General features: G+C 60.3%; 1 protein-coding gene across 2 annotated transcripts in view; it reads right to left on the bottom strand.

Moving 5' to 3' along the window:
* Nucleotides 1-4,595: 4,595 nt before the first annotated feature.
* SORCS2 (sortilin related VPS10 domain containing receptor 2) overlaps nucleotides 4,596-23,028 on the bottom strand; it is a 421,402-nt gene continuing 402,969 nt past the window's right edge. The window contains exons 18-27 of one of the 2 annotated variants that reach the window (XM_032855524.1): nucleotides 21,039-21,210; nucleotides 16,445-16,631; nucleotides 16,027-16,160; nucleotides 15,000-15,123; nucleotides 13,680-13,792; nucleotides 12,894-13,019; nucleotides 10,207-10,306; nucleotides 9,522-9,624; nucleotides 7,380-7,483; nucleotides 4,596-5,037 (exon numbers count right to left, since the gene is read on the bottom strand). In XM_032855524.1, the coding sequence (XP_032711415.1) occupies nucleotides 4,973-5,037; nucleotides 7,380-7,483; nucleotides 9,522-9,624; nucleotides 10,207-10,306; nucleotides 12,894-13,019; nucleotides 13,680-13,792; nucleotides 15,000-15,123; nucleotides 16,027-16,160; nucleotides 16,445-16,631; nucleotides 21,039-21,210 (1,228 nt within the window). In that variant the 3' untranslated portion in view covers nucleotides 4,596-4,972. Of the gene's footprint in view, nucleotides 5,038-7,337; nucleotides 7,484-9,521; nucleotides 9,625-10,206; nucleotides 10,307-12,893; nucleotides 13,020-13,679; nucleotides 13,793-14,999; nucleotides 15,124-16,026; nucleotides 16,161-16,444; nucleotides 16,632-21,038; nucleotides 21,211-23,028 lie in introns of both variants that reach the window. The other variant, XM_032855534.1, reaches the window with a different exon arrangement.

The raw sequence follows: 23,028 nt of genomic DNA, 5'->3' as shown, positions 1-23,028 counted from the left end.
CATTTTAAGACATCCCAGTCCTAGGGGATCAGCAGGGACCCCGAGGTCCGCTGGTCTCTGGTTGGCATACTGGAGCATTTTCTGACTTCCAACCCCCACGGAGTAGGAGGGGAGCCCCCACTGGCTGGCCAGCTCTCAGAAGTCAGTGGGTGAGACCTGGAAATCACAGGCGTGCTAGGCCCCTGGTAGGTGCTCTACAGTGTCCATCCTACCCCCACTGGGGGGCCCCTGGGCCCCTCCTCCAGACCACTCCCCTCCAGCCCCCCTCCCCTTCCTGTCCCGTCCCAGAGCACTCCACAAGCGGCCATAAGATGAGGAAATGTCCCTACCAGTGGCTGCGCCTCCCATTTGTCCCTTCCCTTTCTTAGTGATGAAGAATCTGCAACCCCAGAACAATTTGGGGATCCCTAGGGATCAGGGTGCCACCCAGGTGTGTGCCCTGCCTGCTCCCTCCCTGCCCCCCCCCCCTCCCCCCCCCCCCCCCCCCCCCCGCCCCCCCGCCCCCCCGCTGCTGCCACACACAATATGCATGCGCCTTCCTGTCCCCTCCCTCTGGATGCATCCCCGAGGAAGGGGGGAGGGGATGTCCAATGCCCTTGAGCCTTTCTGCTCTTGTTTTTAAACACGTTCCATGTTTCTCGATGCTGCGAGCCCCAGGCTGACTTGAGAAGCAGTCCCAAAGCACCAGTGTGACAACAGCACGCCAGCGGTGACCAAGACCGCCACACTGGCCCGGGGCTTGCTGCGCGCCAGGCGCTGAGCCCATGCTTTTCCACAGTGGCCCGACTGTCTGCCTCGTGCGCACCAAGGGCAGGCCACTGGTCCATGTGCTCTCCTGCAGCCCCCGCAGGACGTCAATGGAGCACAACCCCCCCTCACTGTGGGGTGTCTTTTCCGCAAGATAGACACTCTTTTCGCTCAACTAATCCTTCATTCATTTCTCCATTTGTTGAATGCCCACTGTGGGGGGTGGAGGCGGATGCAGACACACGAGGAAGAAGCAGTCAGAACCCTCACCTCGCTGCAGCCACTGGATATCGGGGTGGATGTGAAGCAGTAACCCCACTAATACATGTGCAACCAGAGACCGTGGGAGCTGTGAGGAATGATGCTGCCCTCTGGTTGCAGCATGCTAGGACCCTGGAACCACGTTCCCTGAGGAAACCCGAGGCCAGGACTTAGGTGGATGACTCCCCATCCCCCATCATCTTGAACCCACAGTGTCCAGCAGACACTCCCTTCACTGGCGACGCAGAAGAGGGTTGCTGGTGCAGGGAACATTCTGGAAACTTGTGTGGTGGCTGCTTTTCGTAGGTGGGAGCTGAGAATACAGCTGTCAGCACAGATCTTGGGTCCCCGAATTCCATGGGGATGTGGGACCCCAGGCTGCAGAGTCTGGATGGCAGCTGGCACTCTCCAGAGACCCGTCGGCCTGGCACATTTTGTGGGAAGCCAGTTTCAGCCGTGGTCATGGTGGTAGAGCCCACAGGGGTATGCAGCACTGATAGCAGCATCCCCAGTACTGGAATAGGGGACCGCCCCCTGAAGTCACAGCTCCACCCCCACAAAGCAAGCATACTCCAGGCCTGGTGGGTACAGTGATGGGGCGGCTACCTCCCCAGAGTAATTAGGACCCTTCCCGGTTCCTAGACCTGGATGAGTCACCATCCTAGAGCCCCTGGTACCCTGCGGTGTTGCATCCCCTCAAGGCCCAGTGCTGACCCGAATCCATAATGCAGATTTCCTCCTAAGCTGCCCCACACATACATGCAGCAGAGATGTGCACCAGGGAGAGGAAAACCCTCGCTCCAGGGCTTCCACGGACATGGGCTTGCACCCAAGGCAGATTCCCGGGGACCCCGGTGCCAGCTCCCGGTAAAGTCCTCTCGAGGATGAGCAGCAGGCGGTCAGCACCCCACCAACCCTCCTCCCCCCACCCCACGGCCCCACACAGACCTCGCCTCCTGCTGGGACCACGTGAGAAATGTGTGCGCGCCTGCACAGTTGGCTGAGGCGCATTTCCATGACTCTGACCCGGGACAAGAGCGGGAAGGAAGTGTTTGCCTGCTGAGCGCTCCCAGAGGAAACTCCTGAGCAGTCTGGGCAGTGCCAACATCAGAGCCTGGGCCAAGGAGGGGGATTCCAGCCCCCGGCTCCTCCGAGAAGGGCCAGATGACACCTCAGACATCAGGAGACCGTCAGCCCGGAGTGTGCCCTGTCCGGCTGGCTGGAACTCTGTCCCTCCTCCGGCAAACGGGCTGATGCCTGCGGGCCCTTCTGCTGGCCTCGAGGGCAGGAGGGCCGCCAGCCCGCGCAGGAGAACTTTGAAAGCTGGTGGGCAGTATCGCGGCTTCGCAGGTGGACAGGTGTGGACAGTTCCAGATCCAGAGAACGAAAAGGTTAATGTCACTGCCACGTGCTCCCAGTGTCAGGAATGGCCCCAGGGCCTCGTCCCCGTCCCTGAGACCACAGCTCTGGGGGCCTGTGTGCGCTCGTGTGCGTGTGTGTTTGTGTGCGTGTGTTTAGGCAAATGGGGAAGAATCGCTTCATAATAAGGCAAAAGCTGATTATATTCATTTAATCTTTGTTAAAAGCATCACAAATGATTTATTGATTTTTAAAAAGGAAACATAAGAAAGGATTTTTCGCGTCTTTGTTATGTGCATATACCAAGTATGGGCATAGCCCGTTCGAATGAAGCGCCGGCTGCCTGTGCAGACCGCGCTGTGTCCCCAGCGCCTCGTACACCCGCCCGCAGCCGTGCAGCACCTCAAGTGTGTACCCCGCTCCCCCACAGACCTACACGCTCATCTCTACGGCCATGGGCATGGACACACATAAGGTTATGTCAGATGCCGCCTGATTCCCGGACTCTTGGGTCCACACGCTCAAAATACTCTTCGTAGAAATAATAAAATACCAGAAAAACACAAATAACTAAGGGGGAAGAACAACCACAACCCTACCCGAGCAGGAGAGAGAACGAAGTTGAGTGGTCAAAGAAGGTCAAGGGGTTGTCACCCGCAGGCACTGGTGAGCTGGGGGGTGGGGAGCTGTGGCCAGGGGACTCCATGCTGACCTTGACCTTGGACCTGGGTGGTGCTGACAGGTGTCTGACCCTGTGCGTCTGATGCTCATGGGGCAGGCGGGGTGGGGGTGGACAGCAGGACACTGGGCTCCCGAAGTTCTCTTTGGAGGCTGCTAACAGGCTGGAAGGAGGTGGTGCAAAAGTCCAGAGAATCCCGGCCTCTTCCCACAGTGACCACACCTGCAACTTGTCCCCGGGTCCTCAGGCCCCAGCCCTTCTCTTGAGGGTCTTGAGAACAACCTAGAGGGTAACTTCTGGAGTGGGGCCCGGGAGTGCCAGCTGGTGAGCAGGGGGCCTCCTCCACCTGGCGGGTGACGTGCTGTGACCCCTTCCTCCCCACGGGCTCAGAGTCCCTATCTGTAACACACAAAGACAAGTGACCCCTGCGTGCGGGGTGGGGGGGCTGTTGCGGGTGTGAGGGTGCGTCCCTGGGCCTCCCCTCCCGCAGGCCATGGTCCTCTTCTAGGAGACATGGGGCAGTGCCCTGCTAGGCTTCATTCTGGACTCACTAGGAGCCCGGGAGCACCTAGCCTGGGCTCTGGTGTCCCCATCCCCTAAGGAAAGGCTCTGGGCCAGGGAGAGCCCTGCTGGGAGGGGAGAGGAGGAGGGGTAGAGGGAGGACAAGGAGGGAAGAGGGACAGGGAGAGGCAGAGGGGTGGAGGGAGGGAGAATACTGACTTCCGGTTTCAAGGCAAAAGGTGAACCCCCCCCATATATTCACATGTGTAGACTGAGGCTAGTGTCCCTGATTCTAGGCATCTGTGAGTGAGTGGACTCCCTGCACGGGGGGCAGGGGCAGGGCTGGTCCCTGGGGCACCTCGGCGGCCGTGGTGTTGCTGTATGACTTAGGGAAAGTCACTCCCTCTCTGGGCCTCAATTTCTCCACCTTCAGAAGGAGGGGCACACTCCTGGAGGGCCCTTCTGCTCTGCCATCCCAAACCGTGGCTGCTCCCTGGGCTCCCACCCAGGTTCTTCCAACTGCTGGGAAGCATGGGACCCTTGGTGCCCCTGGGGTGGGGGTACTCCCTCCATGCCTGTGGGGAGGAGGAGACCTGGTGGGTGGGCAGGGAGCCTGGGGAGCGTGAAGGGGGGGCCGGGGGGACAAAGCTGAGAGAGTGTTGGCCCCTCTGGGCCCTGGGCTAGGAAAGGAGCCTGGAGAAGCAGAGGAGCAGCGCTGTGCCCTCCAGGAAGGATCCCCAAGCAGGGGGCTCTGAGAAAGCAACGCAGATGGCTACTGCCTGGCCGTTGAGACTAGAAAGGGGAGCAAACCCCCAAAACGCAAACAGCTACCTAGAGAGGTATTTACGTCACCTGCAGTTTACAAAGAGGCGGAAAGAGGGAGGCATGGAGGGCTGTTTCAGAGAGCCTGGGGCAGGGGTGGGGGGCCTGGGGCAGAGGCTTTCTGGATTCAGGGGGACACCCCAGGAAGGAGGCCATGCAGGGTAGGAGCCGCCCTCCCCGGGGTGATGGGGAAGAAAGCAGGGCTCCTGCCCGGGTGCTAGGACAGGGCCTACAGGGCCGCCTGAGGGGCTCACCTCCCCCTAGGGAGGCCAGGCCTCGGGCTGGGACAATGGGCATCAGCAGCCGGTGGTCCACAGGGGCTAGGGCAGAGACCAGCCCAGAGCGGGGTGGGGAGAGCGAGAGGCGCCCTGGGCCTGGTATCCAGGGGATGGGGGCGGGGAAGGGGTCCGCAGGCCCCTCCCCGTGCGTCTTGTGGGCTGGGCGGTCGTGAGCTGAAGAGGGGACGTCTGTCCCCCGTGCCTGGGGACAGCTGGAGGAGGTGGTGCTTCCGCAGGTCTCCGAGGGGACGCGGGTCCGGGCACCGGTGCCCTCCGGGGCTGAGACGGCGCAGAGGCGAGTGTCCGGGGCGCGGCGTCGGGGACATCAGCTCACCAGGTAGCTGTGCATCTCTCGGGAGTTGATACTCAGGACCACGCCGGAGTGATTCCCTGGGAGACAGACACGCCCGCCCGTGAGCACACGTGACCCCCACCACCGCAGACGGCTTGGGGACCCAGGGTGGCGTCAGCAGCGCCCGCAGCCAACCTGGGGGGAATCCCCGCGCGTCAGCGGGTCCTTCAGGTGTGCGGGGTGGGGGGTGGTTCCCGAGCGCGCTGGGGGTGTCGGGGTCTCCCTCTCCTGGGCGCGTGATAGGGTGGGTTCTCCCGGTGCCCTCCCGAGCCCTGCACCCCAGCAGGCCTCAGGAGGTGAGGCCAAGGCCAGCAGATAGTCACCTGCACCATAGCAGGGAGGGCAGGGGGCTGCGGGAGGGGCTTGGGGGGAGGGGCTTGGGAGAGAAGGGGGGAAGGGATTGCGGGGGGAGGGGCTGTGGGAGGGGCTGCGTGGCGGGAGGGGCTGCGTGGGGGCGGGGCGCTGCCGGAACACTCCAGGGGAGGCCTGGTCCTGGGAGGGGACAGCCTCAGGAGACCAGGGGACTGAGGCCTGGCCCGCTGGGGGAGGGGAGGAGGCTGACCCGGAGTGGTGTCTGCGCGCTGCCTACCCCCAGCCCAGGGGCACCAGGAGAAGGCGGCCCACAGTTCTGTGGCAGCTGCCCAGCTGCAGCATTCCCGACCCTCGAGCCCAACCAGTTGGGTGAGACCCTTGTCAAGGTCCATCACCCTGTGGCCTTGGTTTTGTAATCTGGGACGTGGGCATGGCTGTGCCGCCCTCTGCGGACCGCATGGGGATTACATGGGAAAAAGCACCTGGCGCATACTAAGTATGCCATAAAAACAACCTGTTATTATGCCCTCATTGTCTTTCAGGAGCCTGATAGCAAAGAGGGGCCACAGGCAGGAGAGCCAAGCTGGGTTCTTCCGGGGACACCCCGCCCTCCGCCCGAGCTTGGGAGGCCCCGGGTCCCCCTGGGAGCCTCTGTAGCTGGTCATGGGGCTGTGATACCACCTGCATGAAGGCAGGGACCGGGTTATGTGGGAGGCAGCGGGGAGCCCCAAGTAGGGGAGGGTGGTTGAGGGGGCCTTTGGGGTGCACAGGGATCGCACCACAAGCCTAGGAGCTGCAGTGTTGGGGAGGGCACAGGCTTTGGAACTGCAGAGCTGGGCTTGAACCTGGCTCTGATCAGCTAAGGGAGATGGCAGGCTGCGTGACCACTCTGAACCTCGGGTTTCTCATCTGTCCAGTGACCTGGCTTCTGGCAGCCCCTCAGCCCAAGGACCGGCATGCAGCCCAGGCTAAGGACGTCAGAGTGGCTGCCATGTCCCAAGAGGGAACAGAGGCACCACCCCCCGGGGAGTGTGACAGGCCTGGCAGGTGTGGGAGATGAGGGCCGTTGTGCCACGGGGCACTAGTGGTAACTGGGAGGGCCAGAGGGAGCACATGCGCTCAGGGATCCCAGTCCCTCCCCACCAATGGGGCGACCTTATCTCCTTGCACCTGGGTGTCCTCGCCTCTGGAAAGGAGCCTGCCTCCCAGTCTGGCCGATGTGGGACAATCCACGAGATGCTCACCGCACCCCCCCACCCCGAAGCTGAGCAGAGCCACGGCCCCGTCAGCACAAACTCCAAGAGAGCTTGGAGGTCCAGGAAGCTCCCAGAGCCTCAGTTCCCCCTACTGGGGACGTGTTGTGCTCCTTATACAGTGTGGCCTGGGCCCTCCTCGCCGCAGGTACAGACCATGTCCTCTCCCCTGAAGAGGGACAGACTCTGTGCTCACCTCCACCCACCTAGCGTGACACAAGTGACAGTGGTGACGGTCATGGAGGGTGACATGGCCACCACCTAGCTGGCTGACTAACTAGGGGCTCCGAGGACATCGCCGCTACTCTATGTGGAGCCCAAGCCACATGGAGAGGCCACAGCAGATGTTTGCAGGGACAACCCCATGGGGGGCACTGCTGACCACTGAGCCAATAGCCCAGGCTGAGCGCGGAAGCCCAGAGGGGACTCAAGCCACTGTCAGTGCCACCTCAAGAGAGATGTGGGGGAGATGCGCTGGGCCACGCAGGCAGACCACGGTAACAGGGCACCATGTTAGGGTGGTAGACACGTGCTCACACAGTCATCTCTTCCAGTGACCAGGACGCCTTCCCCCGGTGGGGGTAGCTGGACGGGGTGCTCCGGGGCCACATGTCCCCAGGCCCAGATCGAAGCTCCGGTCATTCCCCCATCAGACGGAGGGGACACAGCGCCACCATCTGCCTGGGCTTCGTCCTCGCCCTCAGCTGGCCAGTGCTGGCCGGCGGGACCCACAGGAGGGTGGGGAGGGGGTTTTCAGGGCGGGCGGGCGTTACCTAGAGTCTGCGAGTCGAGATCATCATCTATAAACTCCTCACCCTGGATGGCGCTCTGGACGGCCTGGCTGTGGCTCACGGGGCTCGTCATTTCCTGCTCCTTTTCATTGTGCATCTGGGCATACACGGTCCTCCCGGGGCGTTTCCTGCTGGGTGGAGGCCGGGCTCAGGGGAGGCTGCCTGGGGCCACTGGGCCCTGGACCACTCCTGTGCACAGGGCAGACAGCGCTCCTGGATCTGCTCTCCTGCCCCATCTTTGCTCCAGACCACTTCCTCTAGGAAGCCCTCCCTCCTGCACGCTCCTGTAGCCCCGGGGTTTCCCTCAGCCCCGGGGCACAAGTGTGCATCGTGTGGCTCCCACGGGGACTGGACTGAGGTCATATTGCAGGGAGGGGGTGTTTCACTGTCCTTTAGTCCCTGTCATCCAGCATCTGTGGGAGAGCAGTGTCCCGGGCTCTGAACGGGTGGGAGGGACATGGATTCCCGGGGCAGACGGGATGCTCACCCGGGTCCGAGAGGGACTTGCTGAGTCCTACCCAGGTCCTGGGGCTGTGCGGTCTCGAATTCCTGTCCCTCCAGAGCCAGAGGGAGAAGAGACCGTGGGCACAGCCCCCTCTGCCTGTGCTGGGACTGGGCTTGGGGCCCCTGGGGTCCGGTTTCCCCGCTTCCGATGCCTAGTTAGTCTGAAACCCGGAAAGACCCCACGGTTGCCGAGAAGGAGCAGGCTTCCTCCGACGCCGTTCACCAGGCCCTGCCCGCCCTGCGCGCAGACGGCTGAGGGTGACCAAAGGGGACACAGGTCACCTCCGGCTGGAACATGCACGGAATGACTTGTCACCTCCAGAACTCACTTCCCTCTGCTGTGGCTCCTGTACCCTGGAAACCCCTGCCCCTGAGGGATGATGAGAGCCTTGGGTGAGCCTCGGAGCCCCTGGGGCTGTTTGTGACATTGGCTGAGCCCCACCCACAGGGACAGCTCCAAGACCAGTGACCGCCCAACACTCTGGGGGTGCACACGTACCCCGATCTGTGCTGTGCTGTTTCTATGGCGACACCCTCCCCTCCTGAGGGAGCCCAATCAGTTCACTAATAACACTCACCATGCCAGGCAGCAGACCAGCACGAACACCCTCACCCCTGTCCGGGGCACCTTTGGGGCCCACTCAGCGTCCTCCCTTTCCTCCTCCCCCTTCTCCCCTCTCTGCTCCTCCCTCCTCTCCTCTCCTCCTCCTCCCTTTCCTTCTGTTCTTTTCCTCCTTCCCTTTTCCCACCCCCTTCTTCTTAGTCCCCTTTTACAGATGGGGAAGCGGAGGCCCAGGGCGGGGACAGCCACGGAGCTGGTCAGCGGCAGGGCAGGAGCTGGGCCCTGGGCACTGTGCTGGCCCGTCCCGCGGTCTAGAGGGGCCTTGCATGCAGGCTGAAGGAAGGGTACTCTGGGACAGAGACCCAGACAGGGCAGATATGGCTGGAAGCCTCTCCTTTTTTGTTTCATCTCTGCAAATATCCAGGATGCCAGGCTCTCCCACACACTTGCATGATATGGGAGGGGCTGGCTGGATGCTTGCCCTTAACACCTCAGGGAGACCCGGTGCACCAATTCCACAGGGCGGGAAACCAAGGCTCTAAAACAAGTCCCACTTAGCAAGGCCACACTCCCGCGGCCCTGAGGGAACCTGTTGGAACAGTGTGAAGCAGTAAGAAGGGAGTGGGGTGGGGAGCAGGGGCGCCCCTTCTCGAAGGGTCAAGTGCATCTCTCATCCATCTGAAGACCTGGCCGTTCAGGGGGTCCCGGAAGGGGTCTGCCCAGCCTGGGGTGAGCAGCAGAGTGGACACCCGTGGTTAAAGTCCTGGGCTCTGTCCATACCAGCTGGAACCTGATGCTGTTTTGGGGTTGGGACGAGGGCCCCAGCTTCAGCACCGGGGATCCTAGTCTTAGATGCCACTTCCTAGCCGTGACAAATCCCACTTTCCGAGGGGCCTTCCTCCAAGGCAGGGTGGACCCGGGGGAGATAAGGCCGCGATGCTGGCAGAGAGGAAGGTGAGATTGGAAGATGCTTGTGGGGTCCAAAGCAGCTGTCTCCCACCTGCTTCTGGGGCCGGGACCATTCTGTTTCTGCAAGTCCCCGCCCCTTGCCGCCACTGCCCAAGGCCTGACCTCGCGCCCGGCCTGCCAGGAGGCCTTGCCTTTTGAACTTGTAGAGAATGAACACGCCCACCGCGAAGAGTCCGATGACCAAGAGGACCGCCACTGCCCAGTAGCCACCAGCGCCTCCCAGCCTCTGAGAACCTGTAAGGGAAGCAGCTGGTGGTCGGGGTGGGGGGCATCCCTCCCCAACCCCGGGCTCCTAGCACAGGGGATGGTCTGGCAGGCTCTCCAGGTGTGGCCGAGCTGTGCAGGCAGGTCTCAGGGGAACCTCAGCCCCTGGGCCCCCTGGACTCCCACCGTGTACCCGTGGGCCCCGGGCCTTCCTTCTAGAAGGTAGACAGAATGTCCCTGTGCACAAGTCTGCTCGCATGCGGTGAACCCGCCACGTTTCCCCACGGGCACCAGGTCTCCAGAGCAGAGGGAAAGTCCTCAGCATCTGCAAACATTCTTGCCCAAAACAGGAAAGGCTGCACATGTGACTGGAGAGGACAGTCCCACGGTGAGGGCAGGAGGCCAAGGTCAAGTCTCTGAATGTCTGCATGAGGGAAGCCAGAGCTCTGTGCCACCTCTGCGCAGAGAGCAAGGCCCTTGGGTCTGACCTGGTGGTCACTGGAGGCAACCACCCAGCCCCGAGGGGCCCCCTGTCCCCAGTCCCCGCAGGAAGAGTGTCACCTGTGAAGCCAGTTGCATGCCCACCCTACCCTGCAGGGGAGAGCCCGTTACCTGCGTCTGTGTCCCTCATGGCCACCAGGACCCGGACCCCGCCCCGCAGAAGGAAGCTGATCTTCTGTGCCTTCAGCACCTGCTGGATGGCGGTGAGTCTCTGAAAGCAGGAGGGGGAGAGTGAGGAGGGTCTGCTGGAACCCACTGGAGGGAGCGGAGAGCTGGGCAAACATCCCCTCTGACCCTCAAGAGCCAAGGGGTTGGGGGCCTCTCGGCCTCCTTGGGTCTCAATCTCCTCATCTGCAACATGGGAATGCTCGCCCACCAGCCAGCTTTCACCAACAGCTGACAATGGGTTAGAAAGGCGACCCAGCTGGGGACTAAAGCCTCTTATTTTGGTCGGGACTAGAGTGTGGCAAAGCTGGGGAAACCAGGGGTGCTCCAGGAGGGCCCCCAGGCCTGGCAGTGGTCCGGGAAGCTTCTCAGAGGAGGAGGACCAAGAAGGGAGCAAGATGGGGACAGGCTAGGTGACCCAGGCAAGGGAGTGACCCCACCAGTCAAGGAGAGCCAGCCCAGGGGGTGGCGGGGCTGGACCACGGGGTGGGAGAGGGAGCTGGCTTGCCGTCTCACGAGAGGGAGCTTTCCCGGGGCTCAGAAGGGAACCGACTGGCCCTTGTAGGTGCCCTGGGGTCATTCCTCTGCACAGGCAGATGTTGTAGGCCTTGGGGAAGGGGGTCTCCCAAGAGCTGTTGGTCCCCGAGCACCCACCCGGGTGCCTTGGGCAGGACATTCCCAGGGGCCAGACTCAGCCTCCATGTACAGCATTTTAGCACCTGGCATTCCCTGGAAAACAGTCCACATCCAGGCCCGGACAAGCCAGAACAGCCCAGATTTGGCAGATCTAGGAAGGCACACAGCTCTGTGCTGCGGGGAACCCCAGCACCTCTTTGTTTCAGGGGTCCATGTGAGGCTTCAAAGGAACACCTCGTGGGAGGCCTCCAGCCCCGTGCCCAGTACCTGGCACCCAGCAAGGGCCAAGGGCCTGCCGTGTTGTCCGTGGCCAGGACAAGTCCCTGTGACTTTTCACCGACCTTGGGCGGGAGGTTTACTCTCAGCACTCAGGACAACGAGGGTGGGGGCGCCCGTCTGTCCCCTCCTTCGCCTCCTTCCAAATCTCTCCTGAGCACCCACACCTGACTACTGCAGAATCAGTTCATCTGCCCACCAACTTGGGGGGCAAGAGCGAGGGGAGTCCCCGAGCCCTGCCCTGCCTTCCCCAAGCAGTGCCGAGCCTCTGCAGTCAGCTCCCCATCTGAGAAATGGGTACAGTCACTTTCCATCGTCTGCCGTCCCACTCCCAGAGACACTGCATCAGCAGGGACCCCTGGTCCCAGTGTAGATGCCCTTCAGGAAATGCTGGGCGTCAGGCCCAGGCAGTCATGTGTCAACAAGGAGGCAGCCTGGGTGTGGCAGGGCGGCAGCCAGAGAGACCTTGGAGCTCTGTGTCCCCTCTGACCTTCCTGATGCACCTCCCACCAAGCTGTAGAAGGAGACACGCCTGCCCAGCCCCCGAGGTGCCGCAGGCCTTGCTCTGTCTTCTAGACGGCCTCCTGGAGCATCTGTCTCAGACTAGTCGGGAGAAGCTGAGCTCCTGACTCTTTTTTTTTTTTTTTTGAGATAACACGTATTTCCTTCAAGTGCACAATTCTACCGTTTTTGGTCTATTTGCATCTGTGCAACTATCACTGCTGATTCCAGAACATCTTCATCCTTCCTTCCAGAAACCGGGTGCCTGCCAGCAGCCCCACCCCCTGGCCCCCAGCAACCACCTCCACCTTCTGCCCCCGGGCCTTGGCCCAATAAGGACATTTCCCATCCACTCGCTCGCGCAGCAGGTGGCCTCTGACCAGCTTCCCTCCCTCAGCACCTCTTCTGCGGGGTTTGTCCAGATGGTAGCAGGTATCAAAGCTCCCTCTTCTTCATGGCCGAGTAAGAGCCCGTGGTATGCGGGGACGCATCTCATCCAACAAGGCCTGTGGAGGCACATGTGGCCACCGCGGGCTGCAGTGACCCTCCCTGTGTGCGTGCATGTGGACGGACAGCCGCGCGCTCCCATGTCCGTGCCGTCTGCTAACTCTGCCTGTGGTTTCGGGGAGCAGCTGACCGCAGGCTCAGCCGCGCAGGAGGGGTCCTGGTTCTGCATGTGACCTAGAGTGCCGTCGGTTTCGGGAAGAGTGACAGCCATCCCTGGGGTCATGAAGAAGCTCCAGCTTCTCTTGGGGTCTCCACCCCATGCCTGGCCTGGCCCTCCAGGTGAGGGCTATTACTCGGAGGCTGAGACACGCAGTGAAGATGTGTGCAGACTGGATGGAGGCTGAGTTCTGCTCAGTCCTGAGACCTGCGCCATGGGAGTCCATGGTTCTCCCTGTCAGCCTGGGCCACGGTGACCAGCACCAGCCAGCAGAATGGGAAAGGAGATGGCGCATGTCCCCCTGTGGGGCAGTCTGGCCCCGGGTGCCCTTATGCCTCCCCAGTCCCCAAAAGTGAGCTTGAAGGCCATCTGGGTCCCAGGGAGGGGGTTAGCCACCCATGGAGGAGGGCCAGCCGCCTGTGTCGGGCAGTGACTTGCAAGAAATGGGCCTCTCCGTGATGATGAGCCACTGAGACTTCTCCCCTAAACTCCCAGCACTAGGCCTCAAACCCTGGTCAGTGCAGAGAGAATCTGGGGCCCATGGCCGCAGGGATACCTTGTCACTGGTGGGGCTCCTCTTCCTCGTGGGCCTGGGAGGGGGCAGGAGCACATGCAGGTCAGCCAAGGTGGGCAGTCCTGGCTTTACCACCGTCACCAGGAGCTCCTCAGGGATGCTGGTCTCCTGTGGGGACACAGACGCGCCCCTCTGAGCCACCTGCCTTCTCTGTCCCCTGCCGCACTCCGGGGCCCCCAGGAATACCCTCTCGCTCATCTTGGCCTGGCCAAGTCCCAGCTGTCTGTCCTGTGAGCTATTCCTGACCCCTGAACATATGGGGACAGCCCCAGGACCCTGAAGCACCACGTTTCCCCTCCTGCAGCTCTCCTGGTCCCTCTGTCCTGCCCCCACCAACACCAGCCTCCTCTGGGCCAGGCCTGCCCCCTCTAGTCCATTCCTCACACCATGGCCGGGGTAAAGGTGAGCAGGCCCCTCTCTGGCTAACGTCGTCCCAGACATCAGGGCTCCTGACCATAAAAATCCTTCAACCCACGGAGTTCAGCTTCCGGAGGTCCCTCTGCCTCCTGAGAATCCCACTCCATGCACTTTCATCTAGTGAACTCCTATTCACTCTTCAATGCCCAGGATGGTATCACCAGCATTATTAAGAGACTGAGGGGAGTCACAGCCAGAGCAAGCCTTGGCCTCTGGCAGCAGAGATGACTCAGAGTGGGCAGAGCTCACAGAGATACCTTGGTCCCGCAGCGAAAGAAAGACCAGCCCCCTCACTCTGCCTTGCCCTCCCACCCCCCACTTCTCCTGGGTACCCGTGGGGGCGGGGGGCACCTTGGACAGCAGCCGCGTCACCACCAGGCCAACGTCCTCTCTCCACTCAGGGGTGTTGGGATTGTGGGCATCCAGCTCCTTGGAAAAGTGTAGAGCCACCACCTGGAACTGATCTGAAGAGATGCAGAGATGGGGAGCCAGTTAGCCCTGGGCAGCGCGGCTCTGTTTCCCGGCAACTGCCAGCCCCGGATGGCCTAGGACAGCCCAGGGTCAGACATGGCAGCTCGCTTTTGGAATATGAGAGTCCTCCCTGTGCCGGCAGCTGCCCAGGCAGGGCCCACCTCACTGACTGGCACCAAGGAGTGATCACTGCAGCACAGATGACTGCTGAACGGTGCCCCCTGGGGAGGGAGGGCTGAGCGCCTGCACCGTGAGATCTGCCCTTTCGTTCTCAGGGAGGCACATACCCCATGAGACTGGGCTTCCGTCCACCAGGGATCCTCGGACTTCACTGGGCTGGTCTCCCCACCAGAATAAGAGTCCTGCGAGGGCCAAGGCCCTACCTTCCCTTTCCCGCACATGTCCCGGGGTTCCTGGCTCAGAGGCCCACTCCAGAGCCACCTGCTAGTGGTGGTACTTGGGGCTCACTGTACTCTCCATGTGCCTCCTGAAACCCGGGTTTCCCACTTGGGAAACGGGAGAGGCTTTGCTGGGATTAATGGCCCAAGGGACACGTGCTTTGTGAGCAGAACTCAGCATCTCACAGCGGGAGGGGGTGCTATTCCCGAGCTCTGGGCTCAGGACCCTCTGCGCACGTGTTTGTGAATGAAGGAACAGCCATGGCAGGCCTGCTAAATATTTAACTGATGGCTGCTGTCCATGCGCGAGGCTGTTCTCAAAGCCACATGAGGTTTCATTGGTGGGCTGAGGGGTGGGGTCTCTTCCATGCTTAGGATGAATTTCCTATGGTAAATGTCTCCCTTGAGGGTCTGGGGACCCCCAGTGAGCACAGAAAATGGGGTACAGATTCAGAACTGAGTCCCCACAAAGGCTGTGTTAGGGGGCTCAGGTGACAGGTGGCAGGAGAGGTCAGGCTCCTGGGAGGCATCACCCAGTACCCTCGACAGGTCACTCAGCCATCCCCTGGTCTGTGCTGTGTGAGGCCCATGAGTGCCACAGACTCAGAGACGTGTCTGTGTTCATTTTACAGACGGGGGAAACTGAGGCCCAGGGAGCCGGGGAGCGTCTGAGCAGTGTTCACTGGCTCCTCCCTGAGCCTGTGGCTGCCCCGCATACGCAGGGCGTCTGTGGCTTACATCACCTGAGCTTGGGGCCCCCACAAGGGACAAGACACACGGCATGCCCGAGGAGGGGGCTCACCCAGCACGCGGACCACCGTGGAGTCCTGCAGCACCGAGCTTCCACAGGCCGCCTGCACCGTCACGCGCACGTCCCCTGGGTCTGCAAACCGCGTGGTCACGGAGTTCTCCAAGGAGAGCAAGGGCTGCAGGGGACGTGAGTGGGGGTCAGGCCCGGGGGTCAGGGGGCAGCCCCACACAGGACAGCCGGCCACCCCACTGCCTAGGGCCTCACCGAGAATGCTCAGACTCCCCTGCTCTGGTCAGAACGTGGGGGCACCCCCACCCCCAGCCACCAGCTCTAAGCCAATGCAGCCTGGACCAAGTGTCCCAGTGTACCCTTCCTTCCAGACCTGCCCGAATTGCTGGGCTCAAAGTAGCTGAGCTGTGATTTGAATCCAGAGCCTGGCACCTTCCTCAACCCTCCACATACAAACGACCCGCGGCCGGGCCCCCCCCCCCCCCCCCCCCCCCAGGCCTCTGCGTCTGGGCCTTTAGCCACTGCTGGGGTCATTCTGCATGAACGCAGGGCAGCAGCCCTCCAAATGAGAGGACAGCCCTCTATGGGTCTTGAGGACCTCAGGCTAAGGATGGGCAGCTCTGCCCACAGAGACCAACTAGGCCTCCAACCGGCCATTGTCTGTGGCTCCCCACTGCTTCCAGACACAATTTAGGGCTCTGGGTGAGGCCTCTGACATCCGGTCCAGCCCCAAGGGTCCCCTCCTCCATGAAGCCTTCCCTGACCACACCCAACACCCAGACTAGAAACGGCCGATCTTCCCTGGCACTCACAGCAGCCCCCCAGTCCCCTTCCCGTGATCCTCATCACAGCTCAGGTCACCTGCTTTGTTTACATCTCTTTCCCCAGGAAAAGGCAGGGGCCAGCCTGCCTTCTTCCGCAGCTGCCGGATGCAGACATGGCCAGACCCGCTCAGCGGCTCCGGGAGAAAGGCCAGGCTGTGCTCGTGTCAGCTCCACAGAGTCATGCCCTGTGTCCTTCTACCCCGGCCCCCCGCTCTCAGCAGGGGCCGCCCTGGGGGTCCGCGCACCTGCAGGCTATGGCCGATCCACCAGTAGAACACAGTGAGCTTGGGGTTCAGGGGCAGCAGCACAGCCGTGAGGTTCACCTCCTGGTCGACGCCGACCACAGGAACCACGTCAAGGTGGAGGGCCTGGAGGGGGGCTGCAGGTCGCGGGAAAGCCCGGGGTTAGGGGACACCGAGGCCCTGGCTATTTCAGAGGGGGCTTCTTGGTCACCTTCATCACTTCCTCCCTCATCACCCCCACCCTACCACCGCACACACCGCCAAGGGCATGGACTTGAGCCTGCCTGCTCCCCGTCCACGGGCTCGCCAGACTGGGGTCCTGTTGCCACCCCAGAGGACTCCCTGCGTGCCCCTGGGGCCCAGGTTCTCTCTCTGCCCCGGGAAAGGGGGACTCTGGGCCTCAAAGGGGCTGCTGACTTACAGTTGACCTGGACAAAGAGCACGGCCTCGTCATGCCCAGCCACGTTCTCCGCCCTGACAGACACGCGGTAGACACCGGGGCTCTCGTAGCGGTGCCGGATGGGGTCCTCAGTCAGCGTCAGGTTCGTGTACACGGCCTTGAAGCCATCCCCCAGGTCCACCTGGTACTTGGTGGTTAGGACGTCACCCTGCAGGAAATCCCGCAAGGCCACTCGGAAGGATGGCACAGCCAAGGGGTCAGCAGCAGCTTGCATCCTCTCCATCCCGTCCCTCCTCCCCTCAAAGGGCGCGGGTCCTGGGGGCCCCAGAGCTACACCTGCCACCTGGCATGGGCTGAGGCGCAGGAAATCCAGGGAAGGAAACAGAAACAGTATCTTTCTCCACTTGGTGTCAAGAAAGAGTTCTCGCACTTTACCTCTGCCCCCTCCCCTGCCCCATCACCCCTTCCTGCCATCCTACCCCTGCAGGAACACCCCCAAAATCATCTCCTGCTGACCCAGAGTGACACAGGATTCACGCTGACTGCTTATGATCCCCTCATTCTACGCCTGTGGAGCCTTGAAATCTTTCCCATAAATTACATTCACTCAACTTGTTCCACAAATACGGTGGCTGGTTGAACAGGGTCTATGCTCCCAAATCCACATCCCCCGGGGGAGCTCAGAATGGGACCTTATTCGGAAATAGGGTCTTTGTAGAAGCGATTAGTTAAGGTGAGGTCACGCTGAAGTAAGACGGGCCCCCAGCCAGTGGCCACATCTTTACAAGCAGAGGTGGGGGCTTGGGACCCAGATGAGACGGCCACATGATGACGGGACGGGGGAGAGTCCGTGGAGACAGAGCCACAGCCAGGGACACCAGCACCCCAGAAACCAATGAGGCAGGGAAGAATCCCTCCCCAGAGCCTCCAGTGGGAGCCCAGCTCTGTCTATGCCTTGATTTCGGGCTTCCAGCCTTTGAAACTGGGAGAGAAGCCCATGGGGTTTTGTGCCTGCAGCACACGTGACTTGGGACAACAGCTTATGTGCCATCCGATTGTTCCCATGTGCTGGGCAAGAACCGCGGGGCAGATCGGATCACCATCCAGGGCTCCTGTGGACACGCAGGCTCACGGGGACCAGGGGAGCGGGATCTCAAGCCCGCCTTGCTCCGGGGTGGGGAGGGCAGGGGCTTGGTGCCCACCACCTGCAAGCCAGACGTACCTGGGAAGCCCCGTGGCTCCCAGGTGCACAGAGCGTCACTGTGTGCCTCGGGACCCCATGTTCCTGCCTGCAGGCCACCTATGGGTGCCCGCTGAATGATTTAAACGTTTTACTTCGTCAAAATAACTTGTCATTTTTGCCCACGATCAGAACAGAGTTCAGCAGCCACAGCCATAGACAAGGAGACCCATCCCCGTAACCCCGTCCTGCACACTGCTGCATCTTGTGCACATCAAGGAGATGTGGACATCTTGTCCCGAAACAACCGCCAGTTTCCATGTAGTTTGTAGGAACCAAGACAGCCCGTGTGCCCCGTACCGCACGCCCGGAGCAAACGCCCATCGAAACCAGAATGTCGGGGTGCAGAGCCACTAAGCCACCGCCGGCCCCCGCCATCATGCCCCCGACTCCTCTGTCCTCCATTTCTGTAATGCTGTCATCTCGAGAACATCCCATAAACGGAATCTGACAGCACGGACTTGCTGGGATTGCCTCTTTTTCCTTCATTTCAATTCTCCAGAGCCCCACCCGGGTCATGACGTGTCTGTAATCTGCTCCTTCTCACCGCGGAGTCATGTCCCACGCAGCGGCCGCTGCCACTGTTCAGGCAGACGCCCCTCAGAGGACGTCTGGGTGTTCCTACATTCTGGCTTTCCGGCCAGAAAGCTACCAGGAACATTCACGTGCAGGGTCCTGCGTGGACACAGGCCTTCATTTCTCTGAGACACATGCCCAGGAGCACACGTGCTGAGTCACAGTGTGGTTGCATGTTCAGTTTTCTAAGAAACTGTCCCCGGGTTTTCCAGTGTGGTGGTCCCGTCCTCTGCTCCCAGTTGCTGAGTATGAGGGGCCCAGCTTCTCCGCCCTCGCCAGCGCTTGGTGGTGTCGCTGTGTCTTACTTGGGCCACTCTCCTAGACCTACAGGGACCTGTCATCGGGGTTAGAGTCACACTCCCCTAACGGCCAGTGAAGCTGAACGACATTTGTGGGCTCCCCAGTTACCTGCTCCTCATCTGCGATGAACTGTCCCTCCATGTCCTTGACCCGTTTCCTAACTGGAGCGTTGTTTTCTTCCTACTCTCTGTGTTCTAGTTCCCAGCGTTCGCTGGATGCGTGCCGGGCAAGTATTTCCTCCACAGCTCCCTTTTCACCTTCTCTACGGGGCTTTCCTCAGCATATGAGCGTCTCACTCAAAGTCTGATTCACTAAATTTCCTTTAGGGATGATGCTTTTGGCATCCACTCTATGAACCCTTGGCCTGGCCCTGGATCTGCATATTTTCTATCTTTTTCCCAGAGGACGGCTAGTTTTTCACATTCTGTTGACCTCCGTGGTCCATCCTGAGACGATCTGGTATCAGGCGTCAGGTTCCAGCTGAGGCTCGTTTTTGCTGGCAGTCTGTTTGCTGAGGACTGTCCTCCTTCTCCTGGGACACTTCCACTCCTGCTTCTGTGCGCGTCTATTTCTGGGATCTCTATCAGCTCTTACTTCTCAGATGCTTACAGAACTTGGCCCCGGCCCCAGACCCAGCTAGTTCCGCAGGCAGCTTGGCCCGTGCAGGAGGGCAGGTGGGTGTGACTTGCATGTCAGCGTGAAGAAGTGTCTGTGTGACTGGTTACGACTGTGTGAACACGTGGGGAAGGCATGTGCAAGTTCCTGAGGTCAGTGTGTGAGAAGTGAGTGTGTGTGAGCAGGTGTGAATACGTGTCCACTCCCACCAAGCTCCCACACTCCCCCACCGCCTCCGGGAGGAAGTCAGCGGCCCCTCCACATAGGGGAGTGCGCTAAGAGACCTCTCTTGCAAGGACACCTTTCGGTCACGCCAGCGACCCAATGAAGCAAGGCTGGGGACCACGGGGCGGCGGGGCTGATCAGCCTGGCCTGGCCTGGCTCTGGCCGGGGAATCAGCCAACATGACCGCATTGCCCAGATGGAAGGCTCTAGGGGGCAGCAAACAGCCATTTTTCCTGGAAGTCTGTGCTAGAACTTGGGCAGTTGGTGGGTCCACTCTGAGGGTCCAGGGGTCCCACCCGGGGAGGGGGCATTGTCCTCCCGCCACATCAAGATGCTGCTGTGAGAGATGCCCGACCCCCACCCTGGGACCACCCCTGAGACCCTGAGCATGAATCTCAGGACCAGACTCATCAGCACAGGGCCTGGAGGCAGGTGGGATTTGGGACCTGCCCCGGGCCCGGCCCAAGTCTGGGGACCACAGACCAGATGCTGTCCACGTGGAGCTCTGTCACCTGATACTGCATGGCCTCGAGGGAGTCACTGTACCTCTCCGAGCCGGGGTTTCCCCACCACGGCACATGGGCTCTCACACATACAGCTCTGTGCCCTCTGGCCTCAGTTTCCCCATCTGCACACATTGGACACCAGAGACTTCTGTCATCACCTGGGCACCATATTTGGAAGGACATGTGCTAAACCACACACACACAGAGTTATAAAGCCGAACTTGCTTCATTCAGTGTATTTGTTAACCAAAGATCCGAGTGCCCAACGGAGCCGCGTGTGGGGACAGCGGTCCGGGGGCGGATCTCCCTGGGGGTCGGAGTGGCGTCTCCTCTGTGAGATTCTGTCACTTTGAATTTCCTGCCTCTTGGCAAGTTTTTCTGATTTCTGTTTTTGGATGCTCTACAGGGAGTTTGCTGCTTTTATAATCAGAAAAATAAGCATGCTGTATATTAATTTTAAGAGGCTAGAAGAAAATACAAAACCTCGCAGTTGTTACCTTTGCGGGGGGAACAGGGTTTTGGGGAATATTTATATTCTTGACATTTTGGGTGTTTTCCCAATGTTCCACCATGAGTATAAATTCTTTTTTAAGGCAGAAGAATATGTAACACTTATACTAAAGAGGAAAAGAGAGAACACAGGGAGGGAGTTTACATATTTGTATATATGATATAGAATTAAATCCATACAATATCATCTACCTACGGGATTTATCTTTGGTTCTGGGATTATAAATAATACTTTTGTTTTTCTTTTTAAATTTTCTGCTTTTCTTAAGATTCCAGATTAATTAAATCAATATAATTAGAGGTTTAACAAATTGCCACCCACAGGAATGAGCACATCTTGGAAGCCTCAGAGTCCAGTAAACAGTCTGCCATGCACAGAAGGGTCCCCGCCGTGTGTGCCGGCGGCCCAGTGACCCCCTCATATTTCACAGTCCTCGGTGGTCTGGTTCCCGTCCTCTCCCTACTGCCTGGGGCCTGGGGAGGGGCTTCCAGCCCCCTCTTACCCCCTCAGCTCGGAAAAGGCCCGCCTAGAAGATTCTGCTCCAAAGCAACCGCAGGCAGAAGGGACACGCCCCCAACACACACACACCTCCCCTGCTGGTCCGGTGGGAGTGGCCCCAGGTGGACAGCACGCTGCGCTCACCTGCTCCTGCCGCACCACAAACAGGACGTCCTCTCCAGGCCGCACGGCCACGGCCTCGCCACGGATGCTGACCTGCAGGCCCCGGGGCCGCATGAGCGGACACTGCAGCTGCGCGGGGCTCTGCCGGGGGTCCACGCCACCCTCGCACACGTTGGACACCACCTTCCGGTACCTGTGGCCACAGGGAGGGTCAGGGTCTGCACCCATGGTGGGATGGTGGGGGGAGGGCACGGGCCCCACGGCCTGGCGGGGCCTCACTGGTGGCGAGGTGTGGCTCTCACTGGTGGCTTCCTCTGGCCTCCGGGCCTCCTCTTGGCCCCATCGAGGGCCATCGCTGCCCTGTGTCGCAGCTGAGAGGCCAGGCGTGGCGGGGGGGCAGCCAGCAAGGGTGGGGTCGGCTCCGGCGCTGGACGATTCCCTGTGTGGCCACAGGACTTGTGACAACCTCAACACCTGTTGTCGTTGCAGCCAAGGGTGTGACTGGGCACAGTCCTGATGCTGGGGCCTTGCTGAGAAGTGCACCCAAGAGAGGCCGGGGCTCGGCTGTGGCCTTGATGCTGCCGCACCCCCTCGGGGCTCCCTCCCTCACCATCTGGTTAGAGGACACCTGACCCAGTGCCTCCTTCATATAGCGTATTTGCTGGGGGACGGGCGGACCATATAGCCCCTGCCCTTGCAGGGCGGACTGCGCGGTGGGAGTGGCAGACTGTGCCACACTACCTCCCTCAAGGTAAAATCACCACCCATGAGCTCTGGGAACTGGTCCCCAAGAGAGCAGCTTTTGGCAGAAGTCGGAAGGGTGAGCAAGTCAGGGAAGGGCACCCAGGCAGCAGGACTGGCATGGGCAAAGGTCCTGGGATGGGCAGCTGGAGCCAGAGTAGAGAACAGGACTGGGAGGAGGCTGGACAGGGGTTGGGGGCCAGAGACCATGGGCTCTGATGAACATGTTAGGAGACCCCGGGCGAACCATGTCTAGAGTGGCATCACCTGACTTGCTGATTGTGAAGCTCCCTCGGGCTACACCAGGACCCTGGGTCCATAAAACTAGCATCATCACGGCCCAAGAGCCTGGCTCTGTCCCCCTCCCTGAGCCTGGTGCTCCCTCCTGCGCCCAGAACTCAACCACTGAGACACACATTCAGGGGTTTATCACACAAAACATTGGATTAATTCAGAAGAAAATAGAGTCTAGGAGCTACCCGCCCCCCCCACGGCGCCTTGATGCCCAGAATGTCATATGGTATGACACGCAATCCTTCATCCGTGATGTGGGCCCCGGCTCTGATACTTCTGCAAGAGTCCCTCCTTGCCAAGCCCTAGTGGGTGCACAAGAGAGGTGGCTGTGGCTGCTGACTGGACGGATGATGGGTGAATGATAGATGGAAGAGAGATGGATGGATGGATGGATAGAAGGGGAATGGATGGATGATGGATGGATGGGTAATGGGTGAATGTTGGATGGAAGGATAAAGGACGGAGGGAGGGAAGGATGAAGGGAGGGATGATGGGTGAATGATGGAAGGATGGATGGATGATGGGTTAAAGATGGATGGAATGTTGGATGGATGGATGGATGGATGGATGGTTGGATAGAGGGAGAGAGGGATGATGGGTGAATGATGGATAGATGGATGATGGGTTAGTAATGGATGGAATGTTGGATGGATAGATGGATGGATGGATGGATGATGGATGGAATGTTGAATAGATGGATGGATAGATGATGGGCGAATAACAGAAGGATGGATGGATGGAGGGAGGGAGGGATGATGGGTGAAGGATGGATGGAAGGAAGATGGGTAGATGGATCGATGGATGATAGAACTTATATTGCTAAGGCCAAAACCTACAACATCTGATCCTGCTTCCTCAAGTTCTGCCCCTGCCCCTTCCCCAGGGGAGGTAATGGGGATTTTGTAGTACGTCCACTAACATTTTCTTCCCTCCCAAAACTGCCTCAAAGTGAAACAGAGACCTTAAAGTAGAGTGC

Source organism: Lontra canadensis, unplaced genomic scaffold, assembly GCF_010015895.1.
Source record: "Lontra canadensis isolate GAN:19392208 unplaced genomic scaffold, GSC_riverotter_1.0 scaffold1, whole genome shotgun sequence".
Classification (NCBI taxonomy): domain Eukaryota; kingdom Metazoa; phylum Chordata; class Mammalia; order Carnivora; family Mustelidae; genus Lontra; species Lontra canadensis.
Note: the sequence above shows the minus strand (reverse complement) of the source record. Positions and strands in the feature narration are given on the sequence as shown.